Source organism: Bombina bombina, chromosome 2 (assembly GCF_027579735.1).
Source record: "Bombina bombina isolate aBomBom1 chromosome 2, aBomBom1.pri, whole genome shotgun sequence".
In the NCBI taxonomy this organism is placed as follows: domain Eukaryota; kingdom Metazoa; phylum Chordata; class Amphibia; order Anura; family Bombinatoridae; genus Bombina; species Bombina bombina.
This window is the reverse complement of record NC_069500.1, coordinates 1231243593-1231261522: the sequence shown is the minus strand read 5'-3', so window position 1 is coordinate 1231261522 and position 17930 is coordinate 1231243593. Positions and strand designations below refer to the sequence as shown.

At 40.8% G+C, this 17930-nt stretch overlaps 1 protein-coding gene across 1 annotated transcript in view; it reads left to right on the top strand.

Annotated features, from left to right (window-relative positions):
* Positions 1-17930, top strand: part of ATP10D (ATPase phospholipid transporting 10D (putative)) — a 452340-nt gene that overhangs the window by 245741 nt on the left and 188669 nt on the right. The window contains exons 8-9 of the mRNA XM_053703992.1: positions 1229-1356; positions 3413-3665. Of these exons, the coding sequence (XP_053559967.1) occupies positions 1229-1356; positions 3413-3665 (381 nt within the window). The remainder of the gene's footprint in view (positions 1-1228; positions 1357-3412; positions 3666-17930) is intronic.

Below are 17930 nucleotides of genomic sequence, written 5' to 3'. Positions count from 1 at the left end.
CTTCAGTGTTGTCACATGAAAAGATATAATAAAATATTTACAAAAATGTGAGGGGTGTACAGTACTCACTTGTGAGATACTGTATATGGGATTTGGGACCACACCCATTCCATCAAACCTTTATTTCTATTTAATTATTTAATTAATTTATATGGGAGTTGAGGATAATGTCTTGCGGATCCTGCTTTTCTTCTTATAGTGCCCAGTGACATCATCCAGAACAATTGCTGATGCATATAACTGGAAATTTAATTAAACTTGCTGAAATTTCCATATCTTGGCTCTTGTCTCTGCATAGTACATACCAAAAAGTGGAGGTTGCTTATACCCACCTGAAAAGGGTTGATTTTCTCTCTGGTCTTTTTGTTGGTGAGTGGTATTACTGGGACATGATTATAATTTATTTTCTATTTATGCCTACAATCTAGACTTACTTGACCTTTTAATGCCATTATGGCATTCTATTCCGTCTTAACTGCGATGGGCTTTAGCACCGTTAGGACGGAATAGAACGCCCTAGCTGTTTGACTGTCCTGAAGTCACCGGCGCTTCTTGGATGCGATTGCGGTCTGGAGGGCGTGCCTGGCATCATAGGGATGCCCCCCTGACCTGATTCCATTACTGAAATCTCGCGACCGCGGGATTTCAATTTGTTTCCTTAGGAACAACAAATTGACCCTGTCATGAAAGGGTTAAAGGGATAGTAAACTTTTCCCTTTTGTATAAACAGATCCAGAATATTATCAATATTTTAGATGGAGTTTAATTCATCTGTTGTAGTGAAGATACGATTTAACTTCCTTTTTAATGTAGCGTTGACATTCAAATACCCTGCGCTTTGTTGCCCACTTCAAAAGTAATTTAGTTTTTTAAGCTAATGGTTTTAACTGTTCTCCTATCAGTAGTCTCGCCAAACACTCGCACAAATTTTTTTTTTTTTACTAGAGCGCCGATTGGAGAACTGTTCAAACCATTACCCTGCGCTCCTTCCGCCCACTATAAAAGTATTTGAATTTCAGCGCTACATTAAAAAGTATGTTCAAGTCTATCTTCAATATAACTGATGAATTAAACTCCATCTAATTCCATCGCTTTAAATTGTCATCCAGTCTGCCCCCAATTTTCCAAACTCTTTCAGCTATATGTACAAAATAATGTTTTACAGTGTTTTATTTTTTAACTTTGTTTTTAACGGCAACTTTTTTTTTTTTTTTTTTTTTAAATAAAGGTCATGGAATTTGGTTGGCTGGCTTTTCTGAACCACCTGTTTACAATATACCTGAACCTAGTGGACAGCACACACCACCTGCTTTGGCTGGCTTCTATATGTTCTGGACAATGATAATATTGTTACAGGTATCATTTATTGAAACATATCAAATCATTTATTAAATATGTATTGTCCTGGGGGGTTCCTTAAAAAGACACACACACCTACTGACTTAAAGGGACACTGAACCCAATTATTTTCTTTTGTGATTCAGATAGAGCATAACATTTTAAGCAACTTTCTAATTTACTCCTATTATCAAATTTTCTTCATTCTCTTGGAATCTTTATTTGAAATGCAAGAATGTAAGTTTAGATGTCGGGCCATTTTTGGTGAACAACCTAGGTTGTCCTTGCTGATTGGTGAATAAATTCATCCACCAATCAAAAACTGCTGTCCATAGTTCTGAACCAAGAAAAAAGCTTAGATGCCTTCTTTTTTATATAAAGATAGCAAGAGAACGAAGAAACATTGATAATAGGAGTAAATTAGAAAGTTGCTTAAAATTGCATGCTCTATCTGAATCACAAAATAATTTTTTTGGGTTCAGTGTCCCTTTAAGGAATCCATAATCTATCATTTTATGTTTGAATAATTTTTATTAATTTAAAGCAATAAACAAATACAAAACAGATACCTTCCTCTGCATCAAACTCCATCATCTCGGGTTCCAGAGAATAGGGTTGTAAAATAAATTTTTTATATGACAGATGATTAGATTCATAAACTTTACAACATTCTATTCAGTTCTGGCAGTACTTGATTACCTATATAATCTCAGCAATGGTAGATTAATAGTAGAGTCCTGTTATCAGTTGATTGTGATGGTACAAAGTCTGTTCATTTTCTGTGCTATCTAGTAATTTCTCCTTTAAAATAGTATACTCTTAATATCTAGATACATCTCAGACTGTTGCTGAGCTATGTTTGAATTCTCAGTATTTTCAGCGTTAATCATTCTATCTCTGACTAATTTCAACTAAGATAGTACATCGTTAAGAGAAAAATAATGAGATGGAAGGTAGAGTAGAAGAGTGTAGAAAAAGTGGGGGGGGGGAAGGGAAGTGACGACACATCACAGTTTGGTTTTTGTTATATGTATATCAGTAGGTAAGGATTGTAATGTCGTTAGTATACACCTAAGGTGATATCTCCCACTAGTCCGATATGCCTGGTGTTCATTTAATTATCCAATAGTACCATATTGCTTGAACCCCTTCTCTGTTATCTAGGGTGTGTGATATAATCTATCATTTTAAAGGGTAATTCAGTAGGTAAATAGGCATCAAAAAAGCAACAAAGGCTTAATTTTTCTGAGAAATGTTTACTGTGCTCATGATCTTAGGATGTAAATAAAACCATTTGATTTATAAACCCTTTTTAGAAACTAATTTTGATTTTACTAATTTCTTTTTTTTTTACCCCCCCCCCCCTTTTTCCTTTATCTGTGTCCCTGTTTCTCTTAATTTCTCCTTATGCTTTCTAGTCATTTATTTATTCCTCCCTTTCATTATTTTTCTGTTGTGTCCCTTTGTTTAATTTGTGCAGCTTATACTACAGAATAAATATTATATAGCTTGTTGCATACTTTGTGCAGAATGTGTGTTTAAGTTACTAAGTGGTTTACAACAGGCTTTTCTAGTTTTTGCTGCCAATAGATGGAGTAAATTACCTTAACCCGATTTTGCATTTAGTTTAAATAGACAGTAAATGCTAAATTGAACATTTTAAGGTTTAGATAGAGCATGCTGGTTTTAACAACATTCCAATGTTCTGTTTTTTTGGTTCCCTTTGATATCCTTTCTTGAAAAGCATATCTAGGTAGGCCCAGGAGCAGCAATGCGCTACTGGGAGCTAGCTGGTAATTGGTGGCTGCAGGGCCATGCCTCTGGTCATTGGCTCACCCAATCTGTTCAGTTAGCTCCTAATAGTGCATTGTTGCTCCTATGCTTTACTCTTTAACAAAGCATACCAAGAGAACAAAGCAAGTTGAACCATATAGGTCATTTAGAAAGTTGTTTAAAATCGCATGCTCTATCTTAATTATGACCGTTTAATTTTGTTTCTTATTTCATTATGTTCTCCTTTCTATTTTCAGAGCTTGAAACATAAAAGTAAATTCTTTATCATTTTTTTTTTCAGGTGTTGATTCCCATTTCTTTGTACGTTTCAATTGAAATAGTTAAACTGGGGCAGATCTATTTTATACAAAATGACAGAGATTTCTATTGTGACAAAGTAGACTCCATGATAGAGTGCAGATCTTTAAATATTGCAGAAGACCTTGGCCAAGTCCAGCACATTTTCTCAGACAAGACAGGAACTCTTACTGAAAACAAGATGGTTTTCCGCCGATGCAGCATTGCTGGGGTGGAGTATTCCCATGATGCAAATGGTAATCTTTACTCTCCTTATCTGCTTGCAGTTTATAATGTTTGCCTTTGTGTTTAAGGGATATTAAAGTGTTTATTTTTTCCATTTTGTTTGGATTTAAATTATTTTTTTTTTATAATTGTATGTTTGCTTTGGGTTCTGTGGAGAAGTGTACCCCACTATATTATGTATTACTGTAATATAAAGCTCAAAATGTAACCCCTTCACCACCTGGAATTCCAGAGAAAAACTTGCCCTAAATACTGAAGAAATGTTAGCATTTTTGCTATTTCTTCATTTAAACATAAGTAGAGCCTTGTTTTTTTTATTTGCTTATCAAAACTATATTTCTCCAACATAGGTGTGTCCGGTCCACGGCGTCATCCTTACTTGTGGGATATTCTCTTCCCCAACAGGAAATGGCAAAGAGCCCAGCAAAGCTGGTCACATGATCCCTCCTAGGCTCCGCCTTCCCCAGTCATTCTCTTTGCCGTTGTACAGGCAACATCTCCACGGAGATGGCTTAGAGTTTTTTGGTGTTTAACTGTAGTTTTTATTATTCAATCAAGAGTTTATTTTAAAATAGTGCTGGTATGTACTATTTACTCTGAAACAGAAAAGAGATGAAGATTTCTGTTTGTAAGAGGAAAATGATTTTAGCAACCGTTACTAAAATCGATGGCTGTTTCCACACAGGACTGTTGAGAGGAATTAACTTCAGTTGGGGGAAACAGTGAGCAGACTTTTGCTGCTTGAGGTATGACACATTTCTAACAAGACGATGTAATGCTGGAAGCTGTCATTTTCCCTATGGGATCCGGTAAGCCATTTTTATTACATAAAGAAAAAAAGGGCTTCACAAGGGCTGTAGACATTTTCTGGGCTAAAACGAGTTATATATAAGCATATTTTATACTTCATAGCCTTGAGGAATTATTTTAATCTTGGGAATTATGTAAAATAACCGGCAGGCACTGTATTGGACACCTTATTCTCTAGGGGCTTTCCCTAATCATAGGCAGAGTCTCATTTTCGTGCCTCTATTGCGCACTTGTTTTTGGGAAGCATGACATGCAGATGCATGTGTGAGGAGCTCTGATACATAGAAAAGACTTTCTGAAGGCGTCATTTGGTATCGTATTCCCCTTTGGGCTTGGTTGGGTCTCAGCAAAGCAGATACCAGGGACTGTAAAGGGGTTAAATATAAAAACGGCTCCGGTTCCGTTATTTTAAGGGTTAAAGCTTCCAAATTTAGTGTGCAATACTTTTAAGGCTTTAAGACACTGTGGTGAAATTTTGGTGAATTTTGAACAATTCCTTCATACTTTTTCACATTTGCAGTAATAAAGTGTGTTCAGTTTAAAATTTAAAGTGACAGTAACGGTTTTATTTTAAAACGTTTTTTGTACTTTGTTATCAAGTTTATGCCTGTTTAACATGTCTGAACTACCAGATAGACTGTGTTCTGTATGTGGGGAAGCCAAGGTTCCTTCTCATTTAAATAGATGTGATTTATGTGACACAAAATTTAGAGAAAATGATGCCCAAGATGATTCCTCAAGTGAGGGGAGTAAGCATGGTACTGCATCATCCCCTCCTTCGTCTACACCAGTCTTGCCCACACAGGAGGCCCCTAGTACATCTAGTGCGCCAATACTCCTTACTATGCAACAATTAACGGCTGTAATGGATAATTCTATCAAAAACATTTTAGCCAAAATGCCCACTTATCAGCGAAAGCGCGACTGCTCTGTTTTAGAAAATACTGAAGAGCATGAGGACGCTGATGATATTGGTTCTGAAGTGCCCCTACACCAGTCTGAGGGGGCCAGGGAGGTTTTGTCTGAGGGAGAAATTTCAGATTCAGGGAAAATTTCTCAACAAGCTGAACCTGATGTGATTACATTTAAATTTAAATTGGAACATCTCCGCGCTCTGCTTAAGGAGGTGTTATCTACTCTGGATGATTGTGAGAATTTGGTCATTCCAGAGAAATTATGTAAAATGGACAAGTTCCTAGAGGTCCCGGGGCCCCCCGAAGCTTTCCCTATACCCAAGCGGGTGGCGGACATTGTAAATAAGGAATGGGAAAGGCCCGGTATACCTTTCGTCCCTCCCCCCATATTTAAGAAATTGTTTCCTATGGTCGACCCCAGAAAGGACTTATGGCAGACAGTCCCCAAGGTCGAGGGGGCGGTTTCTACTCTAAACAAACGCACCACTATACCCATAGAAGATAGTTGTGCTTTCAAAGATCCTATGGATAAAAAATTAGAGGGTTTGCTTAAAAAGATGTTTGTTCAGCAAGGTTACCTTCTACAACCAATTTCATGCATTGTTCCTGTCACTACAGCAGCGTGTTTCTGGTTCGATGAACTAGAAAAGGCGCTCAATAAAGATTCTTCTTATGAGGAGATTATGGACAGAATTCATGCTCTCAAATTGGCTAATTCTTTCACCCTAGACGCCACTTTGCAATTGGCTAGGTTAGCGGCGAAAAATTCTGGTTTTGCTATTGTGGCGCGCAGAGCGCTTTGGCTAAAATCTTGGTCAGCGGATGCGTCTTCCAAGAACAAATTGCTTAACATTCCTTTCAAGGGGAAAACGCTGTTTGGCCCTGACTTGAAAGAGATTATTTCCGATATCACTGGGGGCAAGGGCCACGCCCTTCCTCAGGATAGGTCTTTCAAGGCCAAAAATAAACCTAATTTTCGTCCCTTTCGCAGAAACGGACCAGCCCCAAGTGCTACGTCCTCTAAGCAAGAGGGTAATACTTCTCAAGCCAAGTCAGCCTGGAGGCCAATGCAAGGCTGGAACAAAGGTAAGCAGGCCAAGAAACCTGCCACTGCTACCAAGACAGCATGAGATGTTGGCCCCCGATCCGGGACCGGATCTGGTGGGGGGCAGACTCTCTCTCTTCGCTCAGGCTTGGGCAAGAGATGTTCTGGATCCTTGGGCGCTAGAAATAGTCTCCCAAGGTTATCTTCTGGAATTCAAGGGGCTTCCCCCAAGGGGGAGGTTCCACAGGTCTCAATTGTCTTCAGACCACATAAAAAGACAGGCATTCTTACATTGTGTAGAAGACCTGTTAAAAATGGGAGTGATTCATCCTGTTCCATTAGGAGAACTAGGGATGGGGTTCTACTCCAATCTGTTCGTAGTTCCCAAAAAAGAGGGAACATTCAGACCAATCTTAGATCTCAAGATCCTAAACAAGTTTCTCAAGGTTCCATCGTTCAAAATGGAAACCATTCGAACAATCCTTCCTTCCATCCAGGAGGGCCAATTCATGACCACGGTGGATTTAAAGGATGCGTATCTACATATTCCTATCCACAAGGAACATCATCGGTTCCTAAGGTTCGCATTTCTGGACAAGCATTACCAGTTTGTGGCACTCCCGTTCGGACTAGCCACTGCTCCAAGAATTTTCACAAAGGTACTAGGGTCCCTTCTAGCGGTGCTAAGACCAAGGGGCATTGCAGTAGTACCTTACTTGGACGACATACTGATTCAAGCGTCGTCCCTTCCACAAGCAAAGGCTCACATGGACATTGTCCTGGCCTTTCTCAGATCTCACGGGTGGAAAGTGAACGTAGAAAAAAGTTCTCTATCTCCGTCAACAAGGGTTCCCTTCTTGGGAACAATAATAGACTCCTTAGAAATGAGGATTTTTCTGACAGAGGCCAGAAAATCAAAACTTCTAAACTCTTGTCAAATACTTCATTCTGTTCCTCTTCCTTCCATAGCGCAGTGCATGGAAGTAATAGGTTTGATGGTAGCGGCAATGGACATAGTTCCTTTTGCGCGAATTCATCTAAGACCATTACAACTGTGCATGCTCAGTCAGTGGAATGGGGACTATACAGACTTGTCTCCGACGATACAAGTAGATCAGAGGACCAGAGATTCACTCAGGTTGTCCAGGGACAGCCACCAACTGTCACAGGGGATGAGCTTCCGCAGACCAGAGTGGGTCATTGTCACGACCGACGCCAGTCTGGTGGGCTGGGGCGCGGTCTGGGGACCCCTGAAAGCGCAGGGTCTTTGGTCTCGGGAAGAATCTATTCTCCCGATAAATATTCTGGAACTGAGAGCGATATTCAATGCTCTCAAGGCTTGGCCTCAGCTAGCAAAGACCAAGTTCATACGGTTTCAATCAGACAACATGACGACTGTTGCGTATATCAACCATCAGGGGGGAACAAGGAGTTCCCTGGCGATGGAAGAAGTGACCAAAATCATTCAATGGGCGGAGACTCACTCCTGCCACTTGTCTGCAATCCACATTCCAGGAGTGGAAAACTGGGAAGCGGATTTTCTGAGTCGTCAGACATTTCATCCGGGGGAGTGGGAACTCCATCCGGAAATCTTTGCCCAAATCACTCAATTGTGGGGCATTCCAGACATGGATCTGATGGCCTCTCGTCAGAACTTCAAGGTTCCTTGCTACGGGTCCAGATCCAGGGATCCCAAGGCGACTCTAGTAGATGCACTAGTAGCACCTTGGACCTTCAAACTAGCTTATGTATTCCCACCGTTTCCTCTCATCCCCAGGCTGGTAGCCAGGATCAATCAGGAGAGGGCATCGGTGATCTTGATAGCTCCTGCGTGGCCACGCAGGACTTGGTATGCAGACCTGGTGAATATGTCATCGGCTCCACCATGGAAGCTACCTTTGAGACGGGACCTTCTTGTTCAAGGTCCGTTCGAACATCCGAATCTGGTCTCACTCCAACTGACTGCTTGGAGATTGAACGCTTGATCTTATCAAAGCGAGGGTTCTCAGATTGTGTCATTGATACTCTTGTTCAGGCCAGAAAGCCTGTAACTAGAAATATCTACCAAAATATGGAAAAAATATATCTATTGGTGTGAATCTAAAGGATTCCCTTGGGACAAGATAAAAATTCCTAAGATTCTATCCTTTCTTCAAGAAGGTTTGGAGAAAGGATTATCTGCAAGTTCTTTGAAAGGACAGATTTCTGCCTTGTCTGTGTTACTTCACAAAAAAGCTGGCAGCTGTGCCAGATGTTCAAGCCTTTGTTCAGGCTCTGGTTAGAATCAAGCCTGTTTACAAACCTTTGACTCCTCCTTGGAGTCTCAATTTAGTTCTTTCAGTTCTTCAGGGGGTTCCGTTTGAACCCTTACATTCCGTTGATATTAAGTTATTATCTTGGAAAGTTTTGTTTTTGGTTGCAATTTCTTCTGCTAGAAGAGTTTCAGAATTATCTGCTCTGCAGTGTTCTCCTCCTTATCTGGTGTTCCATGCAGATAAGGTGGTTCTGCGTACTAAACCTGGTTTTCTTCCGAAAGTTGTTTCTAACAAAAACATTAACCAGGAGATAGTCGTGCCTTCTTTGTGTCCGAATCCAGTTTCAAAGAAGGAACGTTTGTTGCACAATTTGGATGTAGTTCGTGCTCTAAAATTCTATTTAGATGCTACAAAGGATTTTAGACAAACATCTTCCTTGTTTGTTGTTTATTCTGGTAAAAGGAGAGGTCAAAAAGCAACTTCTACCTCTCTCTCTTTTTGGATTAAAAGCATCATCAGATTGGCTTACGAGACTGCCGGACGGCAGCCTCCTGAAAGAATCACAGCTCATTCCACTAGGGCTGTGGCTTCCACATGGGCCTTCAAGAACGAGGCTTCTGTTGATCAGATATGTAAGGCAGCGACTTGGTCTTCACTGCACACTTTTACTAAATTTTACAAATTTGATACTTTTGCTTCTTCTGAGGCTATTTTTGGGAGAAAGGTTTTGCAAGCCGTGGTGCCTTCCATCTAGGTGACCTGATTTGCTCCCTCCCTTCATCCGTGTCCTAAAGCTTTGGTATTGGTTCCCACAAGTAAGGATGACGCCGTGGACCGGACACACCTATGTTGGAGAAAACAGAATTTATGTTTACCTGATAAATTACTTTCTCCAACGGTGTGTCCGGTCCACGGCCCGCCCTGGTTTTTTAATCAGGTCTGATAATTTATTTTCTTTAACTACAGTCACCACGGTATCATATGATTTCTCCTATGCAAATATTCCTCCTTTACGTCGGTTGAATGACTGGGGAAGGCAGAGCCTAGGAGGGATCATGTGACCAGCTTTGCTGGGCTCTTTGCCATTTCCTGTTGGGGAAGAGAATATCCCACAAGTAAGGATGACGCCGTGGACCGGACACACCGTTGGAGAAAGTAATTTATCAGGTAAACATAAATTCTGTTTTCTTTCATGTAAGTGGCAAGAGTCCATGAGCTAGTGACGTATGGGATATACATTCCTACCTGGAGGGGGCAAAGTTTCCCAAACTTTGCCTTCGTTGGAGGATGGTGAAGCAAGTCGTGCTTGATTTCTTTTGTGAAAGGCGCTTCTAAGCATTTTGCTAAAAGTACAGTGTTTTTCTGAGGGCTGTGAAGGGGAGTATTGCCTAATGATGCCATGTTTTCACCTATGGTAAATCAATTCTAAGGCTCTCTGTAAATCCGGTTGTGGGGATTCATCTGCCACCTCCCTTTACAGATTGACATTATACTCCTCTACCATTACCTCTGCTGATATGTTTCAGTACTGGTTTGGCTGTTTGCTATATGTGGATGGGTGTCCTCAGGTAAGTATATATCTTTTTAAGACACTCTCCGCTATGTTTGGCACTTTATATTTTTAAAGTTGTAAATATATATTGTATATATTTGCCATGAGTCAGGTCTATGTTTATTTCCCTTTGCAGTCTAACAGTTTCAGTGTGGAAAAATGATGTTTGGGAGAAATTTTTTATATTTTTCACTTAATGATTTTTTTGGATTTAATTTCTCTGCGGATTTAGCTGTTTTTATTTTATCCCTCCCTCTCTAGTGACTCTTCTGTGGACTTCCACATCTTGGGTATTCTATTTCATACATCACTAGCTCATGGACTCTTGCCACTTACATGAAAGAAAACATAATTTATGTAAGAACTTACCTGATAAATTCATTTCTTTCATAGTGGCAAGAGTCCATGAGACCCACCATATTTTTTTTGGTTTTGATTTTTTTTGTATAAAGCACCTTATTTTTTCCAGTTCCTCTTTTTTGTATGCTTTTTATTCCTTTTTTTACACCTCCCTTCTTAGCTATACGTTAAACTGAAATATGAGTGAGGTGGGAGGTGTATTTATAGGCATTTTGAGGTTTGGGAAACTTTGCCCCCTCCAGTTAGAAATGTATATCCCATATGTCACTAGCTCATGGACTCTTGCCACTATGAAAGAAATTAATTTATCAGGTATGTTCTTACATAAATTATGTTATTTTTTTAGTAGACAACAAAAGGTATCGAGCTAGGCCCCTCTTGGTGTGTGTGTATATATATATATATATAAATAGATATAAAAATAAAATGCCACTATTTTGCTGCCAAATGCGATCATATATAAAATTGTTTCTCGCTGACATTATTTACATACAACTTGTGCAGTTATAACATAAATGGATTTAAAAGCTTCTGGGTCCCCTTTGTTCAGAAGTAGCAGAAATGTATGGCTTTGCCATTGCTTTTTGGTAACTAGAAGGCCACTAATTGCAGCTGCTCACCATACTTCTGAATTTGCTGTCAGTGAAGGGGTTAATTAGTTAGCTGGCAAAGGTTATAGTATTCTAGTGTAAGGATTACCCTCCCATCTGACACCTCCCTGATCTCCCCCAAACATCTCTTCATTCCTCACCATTAGGTACTGGAATACAGTCTACCAGTATTAAGTATTAGGGCTTTTTTTATATTATTATTATTATTATATTTTTTTTCTGCAGTGTAGGATACCCCCTTACCATTCCAGTTTAGGTACTAATTTTATTATTAAAATTTATTATTTGTATTTTTTGTATTCATTTTTTATATTAATTGTAGGGTCACCCCCACCCTGATTTTTTTTTTCTGTTGTCTAGCATCCCTTCCCTCCCTCTTATACTTTATTTTCAGTAGAATAGGGCCTCTCCCGCCCCGTCCGCCTCTCTACCACCAACCAACCTCCCTCCTTTCCTCCCGCACCTCCCACCGGCACTGAATGAGATTGTTACAAACAGTGACACAGACTGTCACTGTCTGTACCGATGTGGCAGTCTGAACGCATATGGTAACGGGAGCACAGATTGCACTCTTTTTCCATATGCGGACAGATTGCCCGTAAAGTAACAGCCAAGACTGCTGGAGCTTTCTAAAGCTGCGGCGTGTGTGTATGTATATGTATGTATGTGTGTGTGTATATATGTATGTATGTGTGTGTGTATGTATGTATGTATGTGTGTGTTTTATATATATATATATATATATATATATATATATATATATATATATATATATATATATATATATATATATATATATATATATATATACACACGTTATGTGGTATGATGGGCACAAACCAATTTACGTCTGTTCCTAACTGGTCACAACAAAGACCTAGAACATGAGTTTCCCACAAGTTTTCAAGAGGTTTATTTTATAACTTCTCTTAATTTACCACACTGGACAGTAAACACCTTGTAATTACAAGGCATTTCTGTTGTGTTGCTGTGTAAGAACAGAGCATAAAAGCCAAGTCAGAATGTTTTTAAAACAAATTAACATCCTTTTTACTGCCATTATTTATCAATAGCCAAACTACACCTACCAATCTGTGCTTTAGTCTACAGCCAACAAGTCTATCATTGGCTATAATGTTAGTATACAGCACATTGTTTTGCAGTTGATAAAGTCAAATATGTAACAGGGTTAGTCCTGAGAAGTCAGCAGGGTGCAGTTTAAATTCTTGGAATTAGAAATTGCTCAATTGTCAGAGCTAAATTACATGAAAGGGGCCAGTATATTGTAAGTTGTTTCATTATCCATAACTAAACATATACAAATCTCAAGGTGTTTACTGTCCCTTTTAAAGATTTGATAACATTTCTTTAGTATATATTTTGCAATGCAGTGCTTATTATGTGCTTTGCATATGTAAGGATTACTTTGACATCCCTGTAACCTTTTGAACTTGAAAATGAAAATCTAATATTTATTTCTCTTGTTAAGTGTATCCAGTCCACGGATCATCCATTACTTGTGGGATATTCTCCTTCCCAACAGGAAGTTGCAAGAGGATCACCCACAGCAGAGCTGCTATATAGCTCCTCCCCTAACTGCCATATCCAGTCATTCTCTTGCAAATCTCAACAAAGATGGAGGTCGTGAGAGGAGAGTGGTGTTTTATACTTAGTTTATTTCTACAATCAAAAGTTTGTTATTTTTAAATGGTACCGGAGTGTACTGTTTATCTCAGGCAGTGTTTAGAAGAAGAATCTGCCTGCGTTTTCTATGATCTTAGCAGAAGTAACTAAGATCCATGGCTGTTCTCACATATTCTGAGGAGTGAGGTAACTTCAGAGGGGGAATGGCGTGCAGGTTTTCCTGCAATAAGGTATGTGCAGTTATATTTTTCTAGGGATGGAATTTGCTAGAAAATGCTGCTGATACCGGATTAATGTAAGTAAAGCCTTAAATGCAGTGATAGCGACTGGTATCAAGCTTATTAATAGAGATACATACTCTTATAAAAATGTAATATAAAACGTTTGCTGGCATGTTTAATCGTTTTTATATGTGTTTGGTGATAAAACTTATTGGGGCCTAGTTTTTTTCCACATGGCTGGCTTGAATTTTGCCTAGAAACAGTTCCCTGAGGCTCTCCACTGTTGTAATATGAGTGGGAGGGGCCTATTTTAGCGCTTTTTTGCGCAGCAAAAATTACAGACACAGACATCCAGCTTCTTCCTGCATGATCCAGGACATCTCTGGAGGGCTCAAAAGGCTTCAAAGTCGTATTTGAGGGAGGTAAAAAGCCACAGTAGAGCTGTGGCAGTTGTTGTGACTGTTTGAAAAACGTTTTTGTCATTTATTATTCCGTTTTTGGTATTAAGGGGTTAATCATCCATTTGCAAGTGGGTGCAATGCTCTGCTAACTTGTTACATACACTGTAAAAATTTCGTTAGTGTAACTGCCTTTTTTCACTGTTATTTCAAATTTTGACAAAATTTGTGTTTCTTAAAGGCGCAGTAACGTTTTTATATTGCTTGTAAACTTGTTTAAAGTGTTTTCCAAGCTTGCTAGTCACATTGCTAGTCTGTTTAAACATGTCTGACACAGAGGAAACTACTTGTTCATTATGTTTGAAAGCCATGGTGGAGCCCCATAAGAGAATGTGTACTAAATGTATTGATTTCACCTTAAACAGTAAAGATCAGTCTTTATCTATAAAATAATTGTCACCAGAGGGTTCTGTCGAGGGGGAAGTTATGCCGACTAACTCCCCCCACGTGTCAGACCTTTTGCCTCCCGCTCAGGGGACGCACGCTAGTATGGCGCCAATTACATCAACGCCCATAGCGATTACTTTGCAGGACATGGCTGCAATCATGAATAATACCCTGTCAGAGGTATTATCCAGATTGCCTGAATTAAGAGGCAAGCGCGATAGCTCTGGGGTTAGAAGAGATACAGAGCGCGCAAATGCTGTAAGAGCCATGTCTGATACTGCGTCACAATATGCAGAACATGAGGACGGAGAGCTTCAGTCTGTGGGTGACATCTCTGATTCGGGGAAACCTGATTCAGAGATTTCTAATTTTAAATTTAAGTTTGAGAACCTCCGTATATTGCTTGGGGAGGTATTAGCTGCTCTGAATGACTGTAACACAGTTGCAGTACCAGAGAAATTGTGTAGGCTGGATAAATACTATGCGGTGCCGGTGTGTACTGATGTTTTTCCTATACCTAAAAGGCTTACAGAAATTATTAGCAAGGAGTGGGATAGACCGGTTGTGCCCTTTTCCCCACCTCCTATATTTAGAAAAATGTTTCCAATAGACGCCACTACACGGGACTTATGGCAGACGGTCCCTAAGGTGGAGGGAGCAGTTTCTACTTTTGCAAAGCGTACCACTATCCCGGTTGAGGACAATTGTGCTTTTTCAGATCCAATGGATAAAAAATTGGAGGGTTACCTTAAGAAAATGTTTATTCAACAAGGTTTTATTTTACAGCCCCTTGCATGCATTGCGCCTGTCACGGCTGCGGCGGCATTCTGGTTTGAGGCCCTGGAAGAGGCCATCCATACAGCTCCATTGACTGAAATTATTGACAAGCTTAAAACACTTAAGCTAGCTAACTCATTTGTTTCTGATGCCATTGTTCATTTGACTAAACTAACGGCTAAGAATTCCGGATTCGCCATCCAGGCGCGTAGGGCGCTATGGCTTAAATCCTGGTCAGCTGACGTGACTTCAAAATCTAAGTTACTCAACATTCCTTTCAAGGGGCAGACCTTATTCGGGCCTGGCTTGAAAGAAATTATTGCTGACATTACTGGAGGTAAGGGTCATACCCTTCCTCAGGACCAGGCCAAATCAAAGGCCAAACAGTCTAATTTTCGTGCCTTTCGAAATTTCAAGGTAGGAGCAGCATCAACTTCCTCCGCTTCAAAACAAGAGGGAACTGTTGCTCATTCCAGACAGGCCTGGAAACCTAACCAGTCCTGGAACAAGGGCAAGCAGGCCAGAAAGCCTGCTGCTGCCCCCAAGACAGCATGAAGGAACGGCCCCCTATCCGGAAACGGATCTAGTAGGGGGCAGACTTTCTCTCTTCGCCCAGGCGTGGGCAAGAGATGTTTAGGATCCCTGGGCGTTGGAGATCATATCTCAGGGATATCTTCTGGACTTCAAAGCTTCTCCTCCACAAGGGAGATTTCATCTTTCAAGGTTATCAGCTCACCAGATAAAGAAAGAGGCATTCCTAAGCTGTGTGCAAGACCTCCTAGTAATGGGAGTGATCCATCCAGTTCCGCGGACGGAACAAGGACAGGGTTTTTATTCAAATCTGTTTGTGGTTCCCAAGAAAGAGGGAACCTTCAGACCAATTTTGGATCTAAAGATCTTAAACAAATTCCTCAGAGTTCCATCATTCAAAATGGAAACTATTCGAACCATGCTACCCATGATCCAAGAGGGTCAGTACATGACCACAGTGGACTTAAAGGATGCCTACCTTCACATACCGATTCACAAAGATCATCATCGGTTCCTAAGGTTTGCCTTTCTAGACAGGCATTACCAATTTGTAGCTCTTCCCTTCGGGTTGGCTACAGCCCTGAGAATTTTTACAAAGGTTCTGGGTTCACTTCTGGCGGTTCTAAGACCGCGAGGCATAGCGGTGGCTCCTTATCTAGACGACATCCTGATACAGGCGTCAAGCTTTCAAATTGCCAAGTCTCATACAGAGATAGTTCTGGCATTTCTGAGGTCGCATGGGTGGAAAGTGAACGAGGAAAAGAAAAAGAGTTCTCTATCCCCACTCACAAGAGTCTCCTTCCTAGGGACTCTTATAGATTCTGTAGAAATGAACATTTACCTGACGGAGTCCAGGTTATCAAAACTTCTAAATGCTTGCCGTGTCCTTCATTCCATTCCACGCCCGTCAGTGGCTCAGTGCATGGAAGTAATCGGCTTAATGGTAGTGGCAATGGACATAGTGCCATTTGCCCGCCTGCATCTCAGACCGCTGCTATTATGCATGCTAAGTCAGTGGAATGGGGATTACTCCGATTTGTCCCCTCTACTAAATCTGGATCACGAGACCAGAGATTCTCTTCTCTGGTGGCTATCTCGGGTCCATCTGTCCAAGGGTATGTCCTTTCGCAGGCCAGATTGGACGATTGTAACAACAGATGCCAGCCTTCTACGTTGGGGTGCAGTCTGGAACTCCCTGAAGGCTCAGGGATCGTGGACTCAGGAGGAGAAACTCCTCCCAATAAATATTCTGGAGTTAAGAGCAATATTCAATGCTCTTCTGGCTTGGCCTCAGTTAGCAACACTGAGGTTCATCAGATTTCAGTCGGACAACATCACGACTGTGGCTTACATCAACCATCAAGGGGGAACCAGGAGTTCCCTAGCGATGTTAGAAGTCTCAAAGATAATTCGCTGGGCAGAGACTCACTCTTGCCACCTGTCAGCGATCCATATCCCAGGCGTAGAGAGCTGGGAGGCAGATTTTCTAAGTCGTCAGACTTTTCATCCGGGGGAGTGGGAACTCCATCCGGAGGTGTTTGCTCAATTGATTCATCGTTGGGGCAAACCAGAGTTGGATCTCATGGCGTCTCGCCAGAACGCCAAGCTTCCTTGTTACGGATCCAGGTCCAGGGACCCAGAAGCGAAGCTGATAGATGCTCTAGCAGCGCCTTGGTTCTTCAACCTGGCTTATGTGTTTCCACAGTTTCCTCTGCTCCCTCGACTGATTGCCAAGATCAAACAGGAGAGAGCATCGATGATTCTGATAGCGCCTGCGTGGCCACGCAGGACCTGGTATGCAGACCTAATGGACATGTCATCCTTTCCACCATGGACTCTGCCTCTGAGACAAGACCTTCTAATACAAGGTCCTTTCAATCATCCAAATCTAATTTCTCTGTGACTGACTGCATGGAGATTGAACGCTTGATTCTATCAAAGCGTGGCTTCTCCGAGTCAGTCATTGATACCTTAATACAGGCACGAAAGCCAGTCACCAGGAAAATCTACCACAAGATAAGGCGTAAATATCTTTATTGGTGTGATTCCAAGAATTACTCATGGAGTAAGGTTAGGATTCCTAGGATATTGTCCTTTCTCCAAGAGGGTTTGGACAAAGGATTATCAGCTAGTTGCTTAAAGGGACAGATTTCTGCTTTGTCTATTCTTTTGCACAAGCGTCTGGCAGAGGTTCCAGACGTCCAGGCATTTTGTCAGGCTTTGGTTAGAATTAAACCTGTGTTTAAACCTGTTGCTCCCCCGTGGAGCTTAAACTTGGTTCTTAAAGTTCTTCAAGGAGTTCCGTTTGAACCCCTTCATTCCATTGATATTAAACATTTATCCTGGAAAGTTCTTTTTTTGATGGCTATTTCCTCGGCTCGGAGAATCCCTGAGTTATCTGCCTTACAATGTGATTCTCCTTATCTGATTTTTCATGCAGATAAGGTAGTTCTGCGGACCAAACCTGGGTTTTTACCTAAGGTGGTTTCTAACAAGAATATCAATCAAGAGATTGTTGTTCCATCATTGTGTCCTAATCCTTCTTCAAAGAAGGAACGTCTTTTACATAATCTGGACGTAGTCTGTGCCTTGAAGTTTTACTTACAAGCTACTAAAGATTTTCGTCAAACATCTACCCTGTTTGTCGTTTACTCTGGACAGAGGAGAGGTCAAAAAGCTTCGGCAACCTCTCTTTCCTTTTGGCTTCGGAG